Source organism: Meles meles, chromosome 18, assembly GCF_922984935.1.
Source record: "Meles meles chromosome 18, mMelMel3.1 paternal haplotype, whole genome shotgun sequence".
In the NCBI taxonomy this organism is placed as follows: domain Eukaryota; kingdom Metazoa; phylum Chordata; class Mammalia; order Carnivora; family Mustelidae; genus Meles; species Meles meles.
The window spans coordinates 58,892,686-58,908,865 of NC_060083.1; the positions used below are offsets into that span (position 1 = coordinate 58,892,686).

General features: G+C 57.3%; 2 protein-coding genes across 5 annotated transcripts in view; both read left to right on the forward strand.

Moving 5' to 3' along the window:
- Positions 1-41: 41 nt before the first annotated feature.
- On the forward strand, positions 42-8,206 carry TSEN54 (tRNA splicing endonuclease subunit 54). 2 transcript variants are annotated; one of them, XM_045986544.1, is made up of 11 exons: positions 42-817; positions 1,128-1,292; positions 1,395-1,458; positions 1,542-1,625; positions 1,938-2,036; positions 3,039-3,091; positions 4,785-4,886; positions 5,108-5,751; positions 6,454-6,514; positions 6,833-6,949; positions 7,455-8,206. In XM_045986544.1, the coding sequence occupies exons 4-11, from the start codon at positions 1,560-1,562 to the stop codon at positions 7,603-7,605; spliced, it is 1,293 nt and encodes a 430-aa protein (XP_045842500.1). In that variant the 5' UTR covers positions 42-817; positions 1,128-1,292; positions 1,395-1,458; positions 1,542-1,559; the 3' UTR covers positions 7,606-8,206. The 2 variants fall into 2 exon arrangements, with proteins under 2 accessions (XP_045842500.1, XP_045842499.1); XM_045986543.1 differs by lacking the exon at positions 42-817 and adding an exon at positions 909-1,002.
- An 884-nt stretch (positions 8,207-9,090) lies between these two features.
- LLGL2 (LLGL scribble cell polarity complex component 2) overlaps positions 9,091-16,180 on the forward strand; it is a 33,911-nt gene continuing 26,821 nt past the window's right edge. For all 3 annotated transcript variants that reach the window (XM_045985075.1, XM_045985078.1, XM_045985079.1), the window contains exon 1: positions 9,091-9,230. The gene's annotated coding sequence lies outside the window, so the exon portion shown is untranslated. The remainder of the gene's footprint in view (positions 9,231-16,180) is intronic.

Consider the following 16,180-nt stretch of genomic DNA (forward strand, 5'->3'; position numbering starts at 1 on the left):
AGGTGAGGCGGCGTGGTAGGGGCGAGAGTGCGCGCCCTGCCCCCCGGCCAGCGGAGCCACCGCGACCTGGGGCCCTAAGAGTTCAAACCCAAGGGCGAGATGCCCTGTTTATGATTGAGTGGGAGAGAAGACGTGATGTGAAGGGGTCTGGAAACCGAGTCCTGGGGACGCCACTTGGGAAGCCCCCGCTCTTTTTAGCCCCTCGCCCCTCCTGGGATTTCCACGTTGACCTCCGCCCGCGACCGGAGTCGCCGACCCACAGCCGCTGGTTGGAGCAATGGTGCCACCTAGCGGACCATGTGGGAGCGGCCCATGGTGGCGGCGGCGGCGGGGACCCTAGCCTCGAGGGGGTGCTGATGACAGGCTGGAGTGGCGCTTCAGCACCATCGTGGACCGGACAGCTCCTCCCGCCCCCCAGCCCTCGAAACCCGGCTTCCGAGCCCCTCGGAAGGGATCCAACGGAAGACCCAGAAGGAACTCCGAACCTACCCAGACCGCATCTGACAGCCCCCGGTGGCCAGTCTGCGAGGCTGGACTGTGGGAACCTACTACTCTCCCTTCTCTCAACCCTCCCTCTCTCCTCGTTGTCCAGCCTGAGTGGTGGAGACTAAGCGGCCCAGGGCTGCGGAGGGGAGGGTCACGCATTTGACTGTCCATGCTACACTCTCAGATGCCGGGTTCCACACTTTTTACTACAGAGGAACTCGGGGGGCGCTCGGGAGGAGAGGAGAACTCCTTTAAATCCGGAAACCGGCACTCGCTCTGCCCCCGGAATCGAGGCACAAGTTTGTTGACAGGCTCTAGGACAGCCAGGAAGGTGCAAAGCCCGCGGGTCGAGCCGGAGGCTGGTGGAGCGCAGGGCGGATCTCCGGGCGCTAGGGCCGCGCGGAGTTCCGGCGGTGGGCGGGTCAGGGGCGGTGCGCGCGCAGCCGCAGACGGCGGCCCGATGGAGCCCGAGCTCGATCCGGCCGTCGTGGAGGTTCCCGCCGGGCGCGTGCTCTGGTGCGGTCCGGCTCGCGGAGACGCGGGGCACGCGGAGAGGGCTGGGGGGAAGGGGACGAGAATGTCGGACGGGGCCGCGCGGCGCCAAGTGCGCCGCGCTGACCCCGCATCTCTTCCTTCCCCAGTGCCCGGGAGCTCCTCGCTGCCCGCTCGCGGTCCCAGAAGCTGCCTCAGCGCTCGCATGGCCCCAAGGACTTCCTGCCCGACGGCTCGGCGGCCCAGGCCGAGCGCCTGCGTTTGTGCCGCGAGGAGCTCTGGCAGCTGCTGGCAGAGGAGCGCGTGGAGCGCCTGTGAGGGGGGCGGGCCGGGGCGGGGCCGGGGCAGGCGGGGCGGCCCGAGCCCGTGGACTTCGCGGGGGGACTCAGACGGACCCCCTCCCCACTCTTCGCCAGGGGCAGTTTGGTGGCTGCCGAGTGGAGGCCGGAAGAGGGCTTCGTGGAATTGAAGTCTCCTGCGGTGAGAGGCGGGACTCGGGGAGAGGGACCCGCCTTCTGTGCCTTCCTGGCTTCTTTGTGACAGTCGCTCGGGGTCCTACACAGGGTAAATTCTGGCAGACCATGGGCTTCTCAGAGCAGGGTCGGCAGCGGCTTCACCCCGAAGAGGCCTTATATCTGCTGGAGTGTGTGAGTGGGGCCCCCGGAGGGGGAGGAAGGGTTGGGAGCAAGGAACCAAAAGGACATGTTTTTATTAAAGTGTATATACAACTGAGGATTCAAGAAGCTTGTAACGCGAATTCTAGAACCATGCAGAGAGCGGGGATTCCCGTCCGAATTGGAGGTGGTGCCCTCCTTTCCTGGCTGGCCACATTCTTGCCGTGACGCTGGGGGTGGGGGAGGGGGGAAGAAGGGCGCCCGTGTATCACCGCCTCGAAGTTGCCCCACTGGTTGAGCCACTGCAGGAGGGTCCACAAGCTGAGCTGTTGGCCCCGCTTGCAGGGCTCCATCCAGCTTTTCCACCAAGATCTGCCGCTGTCTATTCAGGAGGCTTACCAGCTACTGCTGACTGAGGACACTGTGACTTTCCTGCAGTACCAGGTATCTGCCACCCTCTCCCAGGAGAGGAGCCACCCGTCCACTGAGTCAGTGAGGATTCATAAGTACCCGCAAGGTGCTAGACACAGAGCTATGTGCTGGGACTACAAGACAGCCAAGGGCTCTGCGGTCATGGTGCCTGCATCCTAGTGGCGGCAGTTGGGAATAAGTGAGCAAGTGAATGACTGACTTCACAGAACTGAGCGCTGGGGAGAAGACAAAGCAGGGGAGGGGCACGAGGCTAGAGACGTAAATGTAGACATCATGAGCTTGTGGGTGGTATTTAAAACCACAGGGCTGCACGGGAACATAGCCAGAATCAAGAGCTGGGTCTGAGACCTGGAGGGTTCCAGTGTGATGAGGGGAAAGATAGGTAACCAGAAACAGACCAAGGAGTGTCTGACAACACAGGAGAAAAACCAGGAGAGGTGGTGTCACGGAAGCCAAAAGAAAGAAGAAGTAATTGGCTATGCTGAAGGCTGCTGAGAGATCAAGCAGGATGGGGTCATTCCTGCGTACATCTCTCTGATAAGGGTATTAGAACACAAGGATGGACAAAGACCACTCCTACCCTTCTCCTGTCTGTGGAGGTATAGGGTGGAGGGGCAGGGTGGGGGAGCGTGCTGTCTACTGCCTTTTGCCACTTCCTGGTTCACACTGCAGTTGGGAGTTTTGCACTGGACGGCTTTGGTATCATAACATTCTAGCGCGTAGTTCTTTTCCTGATTCATCAGCTATCAGCTTTTTGGGGTTTTGCATTTAAATCAAGAAAATGCTGAATGTCATTTATGCCCAGAGTAATGGAAGCAAGAGACAGGAATTCAGAGACTGAGGCCTTAGTTTGGGGAGGGTGTTTATCATGGAGTATGATCTAGCCAATCCCAGGGTTTGGAATTGGGGTGTGCAGGAGGGGCAGGGGAGGCCACATGGGGAGTGGCTCCTGTCTGAAGGAACTATTTGGTGTTTTCAAAAGTGGGCCTCTGATCTTTACTTTTTCTCTTTGAGGCCTTCAGCCACCTGAAGAGACTGGGCTACGTGGTTCGACGATTCCAGCCAAGGTAAATGCCAATCCCATTTATTCCAGTCATGGGACCTGGGAGATGAGCCCCAAGGTAGAAAGTGGCCTCCCTTGACCTGGAATCCTTGGCTGGAGCTGCAGCTCCCCGGGCATGGGCTGGAGGCCTCTGTTGGAAGTACTGTATCGAGAGGCACGTTGGGACAAGTCTAGGTCATTGCAGCGTATCCTGGGTTATCAGATTGAGCCCCGTCTTCAGCCTGTTTGCTCCGCAGATAACAGTTAAGCACTTCTAGCTCATGACAGTGCAGTGGCCCACAGCTGCCATCTAGAACAGCGCCTCAGTGGGTGTGTGAGCACATTTGTCAAGTGCATGCATGAATGAAGGGCCAAGTGAGGCATTAACAGTTGAGTAGGGTCTCACATTCCTTTGGCTAAGTTAGATGTTCTTTCCTTCTGGGGCCTCTAAACATGATTGCCTTAATAGTTCCGCATCGCTAAGAGCCACAGAGACCATCAGCCATAGAGTGGAAACTGGTATACTCTTTACTGTTTGATAGTGTGTCACGAAAGTTCTAGAACAAGTATGCCCTTTACTTCCTAAAAATGAGATATATCCCAAGGAAATAGACACAGATGTGTGCATAAGTTCACCTGTAAAATGTTCATTCATTTATTCATTGGACAGTATTTGTTGATTTCTTACTGGGGGACCCTGTGCTCATTGCTGAGGAATAGCAAAGTCACTGCCCCCACAGAACTTGTATTTAGGGGGGAGGTTACACAAAATAATCATCACTTTGCAAAATTGGTGAACTTGGAAACATCCTGTGAGTTCCAACGGGGACGGCATGGTCACACAAATTTGAGTTTGTTCCTTAGAGCAGTGCTGTCTTGTAAAACCTTCTGCAGTGATAAAAACATTCCAGGTCTCTGCTGTCCAATATATGTGACTTGTGCAGCTGTGGGACTGAATTTTTGTTTAATTTTAATGGATTTAATTTAATCTTAATTGCCCTTGTGTCTAGTGGGTATCATTTGGAAAGTGCAGCCTTAGCACCACAAAAAAAAATCTTGGTAGGGAAGAATGCTGTAGTCAGAAGGGGTTATGTCTATAATATGTTATTGAGAGTAAGAGGAGATTAAATAACAGTATGTTAAGATTTTGAGAGAGCGCATTGGTGAGTGCCGGAGCCAGAGGGAGCGGGAGAAGCAGACTCCGTGCTGAGCAGGCACCTCGGATGTGGGACTTGATCCCAGAACCCTAAGATCATGACCAGAACTAAAGGCAGATGCTTAACCGACTGAGTCACCCAGGCACCCCAGTGCAATGTAATTTTTGATAGGAAAAAAACCATATGAGAGAGGGTGCATGTTTATAAGAACCAAAAATGTTTGTATTTTTATTTTTCTGTATTTTCCAAGTTTTCTGGTCTCTTCATTTTCCTCACTAGTGGTTAATCATTTATTGCCAGCTCTTCAGGAGCCCCGGTTCCAGTAAGTCTCTGTTCAAAGGGGCCATTGGTGAGACCCAGAGGCCTGGGCAAAGACACATGGGCAGGCCCCTGCAGTTGCCCCCATTTACCCTGCTTGCAGCCCTGCCCAGGGACTTGGCCCTTGGGTTTGGCTTTGACCCTGCCCACTGACTTGTCTTCTGGGCCAGTCCCTCACAAATTCCACTGGGAACTCCAGGCTGAGGAAGTGGATCTGTTGCCCACCTGATTCTCCTCCCACAGCTCCATCCTGTCCCCTTACGAGAGACAGCTGAACTTGGACGGCAGTGCCCGGTGCTTAGAGGATCAGAATGGCAAGAGGAAGAGGAGGAGCTCCAGCTCTCGGTAATGTTTCCCACATGCCCCCCCCCCCCAGCCCAGGGAGTTCTGGGGAGCAGAGCTGTTAAGGGAGTACTCGTTTTGGGGACCTTGGAGAATGCATTGGCTTAAGAGCTGGGCTTGGGTGGCTCCCTAGGAGGATCCTGGAGGCAGTAGGATGTGTGTGGGATGTGTGCATCTCAGGCATCGGGAGCAGACATGCTGAATTCCCTCCCCACATCCCTCAGGCCCATTAATAAGAAGGCCAAGGCCCTGGAGAATCCCCCGCAGCGGGTGAACGAGACACCAGAGAGCCTGACAACCTCCAGCTCACCTCCTTGCAACCAGAACAGCCAATGCGGAGAGGAGAAACCTCAGCAGTCAAACCCTGTAAAGGGCCCGATGGGCCCATCTGAGCTTCTGGGATCCCTGCAGCCCTGGCCTGACCTGACTAATGAGGGGGTGGGGTGCAGCCAGGAGAGTGGCAAAGTAGAGAACGGGGTCAAGGGGGTTTGTAAGCCACGCTGGAACTTTGAACAGATCTCCTTCCCCAACGTGGCTTCAGATAGCCGCCACACCCTTCTGCTTGCCCCAGCCCCAGAACTGCTCCCGGCCAACGTCGCTGGGCGGGAGACAGATGCGGAATCCTGGTGTCAGAAGCTGAACCAGAGGAAGGAGAAGCTCTCCAGGAGGGAACGGGAGCAACATGCAGAGGCCCAGCGCTTCCGGGAGGATGTGAACTCGGATCCCGAGGTGCGGCGCTGCTCCAGCTGGCAGGAGTACAAGCAGCTGCTGCGCACGCGGCACCTGCAGAAGAGCCCGAGCCGCCCCCCGCATCTGTGGGCCCAGCCTGTCAGGCCCTTGCTGAGTCCTGGCCAGGCAGACTCCCCAGGTACCTCCTTACCCTGCCAAAGCCCTGCAGGCCCCCCTGGCAGCTGAGGAGTCCTAAGACTTTGAAAGGGGACATGGATTGGCCGTGACTAATTGAGGCTTAAGAAAGCTGGGGCGGAGAGAGCTGTCCCATGGAGTGGAACCCACAAGGACAGTCTATTCTCCTGCAAAGCAGCCAAAGGACCCATGTGGGAAGGTTTGGAAATGACGAGTCTGTGTCCAGGGAGAGGCGAGGGGGAATGAAACTACAACTGTATCCTTAAAAATCATAAACAAGATGCGTGCGGGTGGCTTTGCCACCAGCTAGCCGTGGTCCCTGTTCTCTCAATTCCAGGATAGGGAGCAAGGAGGTGCCATCTTGGCCAAATAAAAGGCTAGTGGTACGCCCTGCATGTTTAAGAATATGGAACTGATAGCGCAAGAACAGTATTAAGAGATGCAGAATTCTTTACAATCTTTATGAGAACGTGGGAGATTCTAAGTAACAAGATTAGGGTTGCCAGATGGGTTCTATTTGAAGTTCAGATAATCAGCTAATTTTTCTTAGTGTAAGTGTATTCCAAATACTGGACATACCTACAATTTTTTTAAATTTAATCTGTTAAGTCTGGCAACACTAAACTAGATAGCAGATTAAGAAATGTCAGAGGAGTCTGTAGATGGTTGACTCCTCCCCAACACCTTATTTTCACTGTCCTCGCAGCCACAGCCCTGCAGCATCTCTCTGTGCTGCGGACCACACACCTTGCTGATGGAGGTGCCCGGTGAGTCTCCAGGTAGTGCCTGTCTCCAGGGTGCCTTGGCTGCCAGCAGGAGTTGGCAGCTGGAGCTTGACTCCTGAGGTTGGACATGAGCCGGGGGATATTCATGTGTGTCTAGGGGAGAGGGAGGGATGAAAGGCAAGAGATCGGATTTAGCCTGAGGATTTTGTGATAGGCAGCTGGAAACCTTCCCCTGCCCAAGTGGGAGGACTTTAGTTCCTCTTGATGAGGCTGCTTGGTGGAACTGCAGGAGGGAAAGCATGGCAGGGAAAAAGGAGGAGGAGGGTCCCTGTTTCTTAAGGTTTCTCACTGTGTCCTCAGGCTGCTGGAGAAGTCTGGGGGCTTGGAGATCCGCTTTGACATCTACCAGGCTGATGCCGTGGCCACATTCCGAAAGAATAACCCTGGCAAGCCCTACGCCCGGATGTGCGTTAGTGGGTACGAGACCAGTGCGCACTACCCCCAGGCTGCTGCCCGTTCTCTTGTAAACCACGTGGACCTCCCCTCTGTGCCCCTGGCCAGTTTGCCAGTCAGAAGAACCAGAGTTCCGGAGACCTGTGACTGACTCAGGGCCGCACAGCTAGTCCATGCTATAGGAACTGGAGCTTCCCAGGTCCTTAGCCTTCATTCCTGGCATCTTTGGTTGTCTCTGTCCTGTGCTAATTTACTGCAGGGCTAATCCAGCAGAAGGGATGTGAATCAGAGAGATTCACAGGCTAAGACCGCACTCTTCTGAGCCCCCGTACCCAATCAAGGCTCTGGATCACTCTTGGAGAACGGGCCAGAGCAATGCAGTTTGCAGACAGGAGAGTCCCGAGGCCTGACTTCTTGTACCCTCAACTCGTGTCTTATGATTTCCCTTCCCTGGTAGCCAAAGAGGGCTGGGAGCTCAGAGTTTATGGGTGGCCTGTGTCCACGTCTCAGTCTAACTCTATCCCTGCAGATTTGATGAGCCAGTTCCAGACCTCTGTACCCTCAAGCGGTTATCCTACCAGAGTGGGGATGTTCCTCTGATCTTTGCCCTGGTGGATCATGGAGACATCTCCTTCTACAGCTTCAGGGACTTCACGCTGCCCAGGGATCTGGAACACTAATCACGCTGCTCTGGCAGGGCATGGGACCTGCTCTGGGGGACCTGGACTGTCTACTCTCAGGGACCATCTCCGCTGCCTCTTATACTCAGACCCTGACCTGTAGCTTCAGGGCCTGGTCTGGGCCTTGGCCCTGGGTGTCTGATGCTTGCAGGAGAACGAAGCCATGCCCCACCCCCCTTGCTGGCTTCCATAGTCCCAGGCCTGAGATTGTTTGGAACTCAGGACTAGATTTCAGAGACCCAGCGGGGTGGGGCAGAAGAGAGGACTCTGTGCCTTTAAACGAGAAGGTGCCTGCTTCGTGCGATAAAGCCAAAGCCATTAAAAAATAGATCGCTTTTCTGCTGTGGCTGGAGATAGTGGACGAGTCCCCAGCTGGAGCCTCCAGCCCTCCTTCCCCTCCTCTCCCCGCCCCGCCCCCACAAAGTCCCGATGTCCGTGGACCTGGTCCCCAGGCCCTCACCCTACCCTGTCTTTGCCCGCCCGCACACAACGCTTTCTCTGGCGCGGGAGCGAAGAGAAGTCCCCCCGGGAGGGCAAGAACGCGACCCCGCACCTTTTTCAGGGCCTGCGCCCAGGGCACGGGAAGTCACAGACCTAATTAGCTTGGCTTTCTGAATGGTCGTCCGCGGAGGGAGGCTGGCGCTCCATCCGGCTTTCCCTGAACGCAGCCGCTTCGCGATAGAAGGGCGGCGGGGAGGCGCCACGTCGGCGCGCCTTGCACCCCAGTGCTTCGGGTCGTGCTGTGGAGCGCGCCATTCGCGTCCCTGGCCTCCGCGCCCCTTCCGCTCCCGCCTCTCGACGCTCCAACTCACTCTCCAGTTGTGCTAAAAACTCCGGCCAATGTTGCTGTCCTTCGGGGCCTTGGGCGCCTTCCTGCCTTCGCAGCGACACGGAGGACCCGGGTTCAGACTTGGGACCCGCCCCGAGGGGAGGCGCCTCGTGGCGACGCCCCGGTCCCCAAGCCACCTAGCTCTTGGGTCCCGAAACGGCCCAGCGTCCATCGGTCACCCGCTCGGACTGGGTTGGGCGTTTTCGGGAAGAGCAAGGCGCGGCTACGTCCCTCCCGCAGTCGCTCGGGGCCGACGTGGGGGAGGGGCTGCTCCGCTCGGCGGTCCGGCCTGGGAGGCGGCCCAGGATGCCGTGCGTCCCAGGGACTATTTCCTCCCGCACGCGGCAGGACACTGGGCGCGGCGCTCCAGTCTGAGTCCAGGTGCGCGCAGGTGAGGCCGGGGGTGGGTCCGCAGTGCCTCGTGCATATTCACGCCGGCCGCGGCCCCGCCTCCGTGCTCCCCGGGGTCGAGGATTGGCCAGAGAGCGGCGACCGCCCGCCCCCCACTCCCCGGGGGCCCTCCCTGCGCTCCCGCCCCGTCGGCCCGGAGCCGTGGAGGGGCGGGCCCAGGCCCGGGGGCGGGGTCGCTGGGGCCCGGGGCTGGCGGCCCTGCGAGGCCGGCCGTCTCGCCCTTTATGTAAATAGCAGCGGCTCCGCCCCCTGCTCGCCGCGCCGGAGGTGAGCAGGAAGGAGACGGCCGCCCAGCAGCCCGTGGGCCGGCGGCGGAGTGAGCGAAGCCCGCGGCCGGTGCGGTGGGACGCCGAGGCCTCGGGCGGGGGCCGGCCTGGGGCTCCAGGTGAGGCGCGGGCGTGGAAACACCCAGCCGGGTCCGCCCCCTCGGGGCGCCCTCCACTCGGGGCGGGAAGGCGGGGGAAGGCCGAGACCCCTGAGTCCGCGGGCGGGGCGGGAAGAGCTGTACCCGCGTCCGCGCGCCTCGCCCTGGATCCCGTGGGTCGGTTTGTCTGGGCGAAGGACACCTGTAGGAAGTGCGGAACTTCTCTCTGCCGGATCTGCCCGCGTTTACTGAATTTGAGCTCCGGGTTTGCCTAATAGTGCTGGTTTTGGGAAACGGGGAAACAAGTGCCCAGCCGGGCTGAGTGCCGGAGGTCACCGCGAGCGGGGGTGGGATCCCCGCTCTTTGGGCCCCACGTGCAAGGCGCCTGCCCCCGGAGCCTGGCGATGCGCGTCTCAGGTAGCCGGCTCTGTGCGAGCAGCGGCCGCAGCACGTTACTTCGCCGGCTTAGTCCCTGCCCCTACCATCTGGGCCCACTCCCTGCCGGCCCTTTGTGCCTCCTAATCCCCAGACGCAGGAAGCCCGCGGGAGGGACTTCGGTCTGGGCCTCTCTCCGCCTCTGGCTGCCTTGGACACCTTTAAGGGAAGGTATGGAGATCAGTACGTTTTCCACGACGACGGGGGTGGAGTTGCGCTGTGATACGATAGGACTTGGTGAGGAGTGAAAAATACCGTCTTGCCAAAGAAAGCGTGCAAAGTTTGCTCTTGGTTTGCCCGTGCTGGGCAGTTTGTAGACACACTGAGCTTTCGCTGTGGGGAGAACGGACTGTACCCAGGAGTACCGCGGTGTGGCCCCCTCAGGCTCTCACCTGAGGGCAGGTGAGCTTGGGGTGAGGGGGCAGGCCTTGGACTCAGTGCCCCTTCCCATGGGGATCCACGTGCCAGATGCAGGGCGTCTGAACCTGGGCTCATGGGATTCTCTGCAGAGTTTACAACTCAAGAGTCCTGTCAGGCTGCTGAGGGGATTGTGAGCAGGGAGGGGAGTTGGGAGGGAACGATTGTGTCAGGGCGACAGAAAACCCCAGGTGGGAGGAACGGAGCAGAGCAGCGCTACGGAATAGCTGTGGCTGGGCCAGCCCTGGGGGGCAGCCACGGTCAAAAGGGCTTTTGAGGAAGATGGGCTGGGTCTTTCAGAGCTGAGGCCTGGGAAGGGTCCTGGGAGAGAGAGATGGTCCTACTTACTTACCCTAAGGGCAGAGCATACAGATCTGTCTTCCTTCCTTCCTTCTTTTTAAGATTTATTTATTTATTTGAGAGAGAGAGCACCCCAGCACTACGCAGGGGGAGGGGCAGAGGGAGAGAAATCCTCCAGCAGATTTCCTGCTGAGTCCAGAGCCTGCCACTTGGGGCTCCATCCTAGGACCTTGAGATCAAGACCTAAGCCAAAATCAGGAGTCTGGTGCTCAACCAACTGAGCCAACCAGGCACCCTAGATTTGGTTTTCTTTTTCTTTTTCTTTTTTAAAGATTTTATTTATTTAGACAGAGAGAGAGAGAGATCACAAGCAGGCAGAGAGGCAGGCAGAGAGAGGGGAGGAAGCAGCTCCCCGCTGAGCAGAGAACCTGATGTGGGGCTTGATCCCAGGACCCTGGGATCATGACCTGAGCCGAAGGCAGAGGCTTTAACCCACTGGGCCACCCAGGCGCCCCTAGATTTGGTTTTCTTAAGTGCTCTCCCCACAGTGTTCACCTGTGGCAGTCAAGAGGCAAAGTCAGCTCTGGAGGCTCTTGACCACTACTCCAAAGTTAGATGAGGCCAGTCTCTTGGTGGGGGGCACTGGATGGTGTTTCCAGCATCTGAGGTCAGTCTGCATCCTACGCTTCTTTGAGTCAGCGGAGCTCCCTTTGGTGGCAGAATAATGTCATTTTAATACCTTAATAATTGAGCACTTAGCGACTTTTTAATACAGTTGCATTGAAAGAAGGGAAAGGCCCATAATTCCAGCTGACCCCATCAGTTTAAAAAATTAAAAAGGCAACAGGAGCCCATAGCAGGAAACGTGAAATGTTTTAGAAAGTATGAAGAGGCAAAACTCCTTCTTGCCTCTCAGTCTTTTTCTTCAAACGTGGTGTTAAGTTTTTTAATGTCCTTCCAGGTAACAGGTTTAGCTCTGAATCATGCCTTGCTGATTTCTTCTTGCTCCATGATCTTGGCTCAGTCACCTAACCATGCCAAGCCTCATTGACATGGTTACAGGACATGTTGACAGGAGAATGGGAGGGGGGGGAATGTCAGGAACATGTGTGGCCTGGCTTAGAGCAGCCATCGGGGGTGGATGAGCTGCGTAGCACGCTCCATAAAGCATAAAAAGTGTCACTGGTCGAGCTTTGGGCAGACACCTAAACCTTTTGGACATGCCTGCTGGGTTGCAGGGGGATTTGGCTTCTTTGTCCAGAAGTCATCCAAGAGGCCCTCATTTTTGAAAGCCTCTGGATGTCAGACCTTTTAAAGTGTGAATATTGTTCCTTGAAACTAGGGAGGCAGAGGTAGAGGACAGTGGCCTCTACCAAGCGTCCCTTGGTACTTGCCCTGCTCCTTGGTAGAGCAGGAGTGAGTGAGGGGGCCTGTCCTGGGAGGAAGGGGGTATATAATCTAATCTGCTCAGCTTTTTGCTCAGCAGAGGGCTTGGCTGAATGCATTCTGTACCCTGTTGGGGGTGGAGGGGATCACATTCTTGTGCTGCTCTGTTGGCATTAAGGAGCCTTTCTGGGGATTCCATAGTGCTTTCTTTCGACCTCATTTAGGGAAGAGGCGTCCTCCCCTGCCAGGAGTTCCTGGCCCCAGGCGCCTGCGCACCCTGCACCCCATAGAGAAAGTGGTCCATGGAACTGGAAATCGTGGAGCCTCTGCCATCGGTCTGGGACCCCTTGGCTACCCACTGGAGACATTGAGCATCCCGGGCAAGAGTCTCCAGGAGCACGGAGTTTCCCGAAGGATTCGTCAACTTTCCTGGGCCTTCTAGAAGTGCCAGGGGCAGCTGTTGAGACACCTGAGTGGAGACCCAAGAGGCCCACGGTCCCTGCTGCTGGGCTGGCTCCTGTGAGCGGCGCTGGCCGTCGGGACTGACTTATCCTGAGTACTCAGCTCAGAGAAGCTTTCTTATCTCACTCAGGCGATACCACTATCAGGGCCCCTCCTGGGTCGAGGCAAGCCAAGTCTGTTTGGCAACTTTGTTTTCCCCTACCCAGGGGTAGTTTTCAGGGAGAAGCAGGGTATGGGGCAGGAGGGGGGCGTCCCCCAGTGGGGCTGTCAGTACCGCTTGCTCTTCTCCAGCCTTGGCTCGCAGGGTTTCCCAGGACACCCTCCGCTCCCTGTGCCCTGGCACCATGGGGCTGTGCCCAGTTCCCTTGGAGGTGACCCCTCCCCACCCTGCTTCTCAGAGGAAACTGGTACTTTGGAGAGTCACCCTGTTCCTTCCCCTTCCCAGGAACCACAGTGAATTCTTGAGTGAGGAGAGGCTCCTCTGGGCGTGGGGACAGCTTTAGGTACCTGACTCTACCCTGAAGGAATTCAGCAGAGACTAAAGCCTTCTCTCAAGACACCTGACTCAGTGTTCCCAGCGTTTGTGGAGAGGGACATCTGGGCACAGGACTACCTGAGTCTGGTAACTAATATTATTCTTGGATCCTCCTTGTTGCCAAGCTGGGTGTCCTGGAGCCTTTCGTCTGAGGCGGGGCCCACAAAGGTGGCCCCAGCAGGATGTCAGGCATGATGTCTACCTGACCCTGGGCTTGACCTGAGACTTGAGAACAAGGTGGGGAAGTTCCCCAAGGGGCCCCAGCCCAGTGCTCCTTGGGGTCAGTGGTTCCCAACTGGAGAAGACCTTTGCCTCGTTGATCTCTATTCAGTCCCGGCTGTTCACTCAGTCGTGCGATGAGTACCCACTGGTTCGTCCAGCCGTCCCAGGACTCACGTTCTAAAGAGTGGGGAGCATGAGTAACAGGAAGCGAGCATAAGTAATAGAAGTGTGAAAAGGTGATTCGAGTTCTACAGCGTAAGAACAAAGTAGGGGCTTGGGGTGGGAGGCAGGTTGCAGCCTGAGAAGGCGATGGGGGTGGCCTCAGCAAGAAGGGCCACATTTGAACACAACAGGCTTGCAGGAAGTGAGGGAGTTCTTCAAAGAACATGAGCGTCTCTCGAGTGTCAGAGCACTGGGGTACAGCCATGGACAGGACAGGCATGGTCCCTTTCCCCTGGACCTGACATCCTTTGGAAGCTCCTTGGGTCAGCTGTTCAAGTTTTGAGGCAAATAGGAGGCAGTGGAATGGGGCCTGATAGGATGGGCCGGGCAGCCTACCACCCCCGCCCCAGGCAAGGTGCCCACCTCCTCTTCGGAATGGCTTTGCTCTTTGGGCTTGGCATTATCCAATCTGTGGCTTCCCTGGAGAGAGTCTGTTGTTGGGTTGCATATAAGGGATTGAGGCCCCCAGAATGGGGATGTGTTCAGGGAATGCACGCATTTCTCCCTGCCTCCCCTCCATCCCCAGGGGCCTTGGGAGGAAACCCTGCAGGAGGAGCCTTGCATGTGGCAGGAGGGCCCTCCCAGGTTGTGGGACTGGCTTGTGGCTCCTTAGCATGGGGGTGGGACAGGACACTGCTCTGGGCTCCACCAGGGAGGGTGAAGTCAGGCTGTGGCTGCTGACCCAGGTTGTCCCATCTGGGCAGCTGCTGGCCAGCCCCTTTGTCCTGAGAGAGAGGCCTGAACTGGGGAGACAGAGGGTTCTGCCGTCAGGTTGGAGTTCAGACCGGGGCTCGGACTTACTAGCTGCTTGGGCTTAATAGCTCTCCAAATCTGTCATTTCATAACTAGTAAAATTACATGAGATGCTGAGGATAAAGTACTTCAAGTGGCATCTGGCCATAGTTTGGTCTCAGTCCTTTTGTTTTTAAAGATTTTATTTATTTATTTGAGAGGGAGAGCATGAGTGGTGACGGGTCGGGAGTGGGCAGAGGCAGAGGGAGAAGCAGACTCGCTGCGGAGCAGGGAGCCTGATGAGGGGCTTGATTCCAGGACTCTGAGATCATGACCTGAACCGAAGGCAGACACTTAACTGACTGAGCCCCCCGGTGCCCCAAGTCTCAATCCTTTTTATTACCTAACGGCAGTGACAACCTTCTGGTTCCTGGCTTCTCTCTGCATGTTCTCTTGAAGTCCCACCTCCCATCTAGCCCCACGTGCTTTTAGCCACGGTTTGGTTGCCAAGCTGCTGGCCAGGGCCCTTTCTGGTGCCCCTGGGAGATTGGGTTTCCCGGGTGGCATGGGAGCTTGCAAAGCAACCTTGGGCATTGCGAGTCAGCGCAGACAAGATGCGGGAGGGGTCCTCAGCCGCCTTCACCTGTCAGAGCCGTGCCCGACCGCTCCCCTCGGTGGGAGGCTCAGGGGTGTACTCACACCCCTCAGACGGAAGGACCCAGCCACACACAGGCCTCACACAGGATGTCAGGAAGGAAGGGCAGCCTCTGCAGCAGAGAGGGCTGTGGGGAGCACAGACAAAGGGGAGAGGGGACGAGAGCTTGGGGTCCCAGTTCACACTGTGCTCCTGGAGATCAGGACCACAGCCAGGTGCTGCGCGTGACAAGGGGCACCTTCTTTCCCTTGTGCCACGACGCCAGAGCCCCCGCCACTCAGCATAGGCTCTCCCGGCAGGTGAATGGAGCTGACTCGGTTATCGAGCGGCCGTCTCAGCGGCTGGCCCATCGCACGCCTCCAGGACAGATGGGCTCAGCTTGGCCACGTCTCTGTCTCATGGGCAAACTACCCATGTGGGTTGAGCCACCTGGGCTGGGACTCCGCCTTTTTCCTCCCCACGGCACCATCAGATCTGCTCAGAGAAGGGGGTCGAAACCGGCCTGCGCCAACGGTGGTTTTGTCTCTACCTCTGCTGGTCTCTTTACTGAGCTCCTGAGATTGGGGGGGGGCGGGGGTTGGAGAGCAGGGTCTAGGCACATCTCCATGCTGGGGTCCAGGGTGGGAATTCATCAAGTAGACAGCTCGCCTGTCTTTTCCACGGCAGGCATCAGGGGGTGGGGACACCCGTCTGAGACTCTCGCAGGATTCGTGGCTGGTGGCCTGTTGGGTGATCGGAGCAGCAAGGAGGGAAGGGAATCACGGGGTCGGTCTCCAGGGAACACACAGGCTCGTTCCCCACACGAGGCACAGACCTGTGTAGAAAATTGGCAAGCATCAGGACACACACACACACGCCCACGCCATCGGCCGGCGAGCCTCACGTGGAACAGCCCTAAACCCTGAGTGCCCATACCCAGGGGAACAGAGGGCAGAGTGTGCAGGGCTGCTCAGAGTTTGGTCCTGCCCAGGAGAGAGGGTGGGACAGGCAGGAACTGAGACTGACATTGGGCAGTCTTTGGGAGCCCAGGGGATGGAGAAGGTGTTTCTTCTTAAGAAGCCACCTTTCAGAGGTCACGCTCTGGCCAGCGTCTCCAGTAACTTTGCCTCAGACACTTCTTGGCATCCCAGTTGGGCACGGCCTATAGAGTAATAGGGTCCCTTACCCCCAGGTGCTGGGTCCCTGAAGCCCGAGGTCAGGCAGCTGGTCCTGCCCACCTGTCCCTTCCCTGCCTCTGCACCCATCGGGTGTCCAGGGGCAGGCTTCTCCCCTGTTCAGGTTCCCATGGCTGGAGGGCAGCCCAGCCCCCCAGAGAGCAGGAGCCATTCCACCAACAGGACTGCCTCTGAGCGCAGGGCCACCCTCACACCTGGCCACTGCCTGGGCCTTCACCCCTTCTCCCATGTGATCCTCTTATCTACCCTGCCTGGGAGGCAGATAAACCAAAAGAAGAAAAAAAATCTCTACTAATCCCATAACCCTGCCGGGGTGGTGTCTACATACTTAAATATTTTTAATGGAGTCTGCCTGACTTCAGGGTACATCGTGCCTATGGTTCTATGTACGGTTCTACGTCCGTCGTCTTCTGCCCTTTTAATGACTGTC

What these genes read in the sequence shown, in the direction of transcription:
- TSEN54 (XM_045986543.1), top strand. Translation starts at nt 947, where the DNA reads ATGGAGCCCGAGCTCGATCCGGCCGTCGTGGAGGTTCCCGCCGGGCGC. An exon ending in TGGCCAGGCAGACTCCCCAG is followed by an intron (nt 5,752 to 6,453) that starts GTACCTCCTTAC and finishes CTGTCCTCGCAG; the next exon opens with CCACAGCCCTGCAGCATCTC. An exon ending in GCCCGGATGTGCGTTAGTGG is followed by an intron (nt 6,950 to 7,454) that starts GTACGAGACCAG and finishes CTATCCCTGCAG; the next exon opens with ATTTGATGAGCCAGTTCCAG.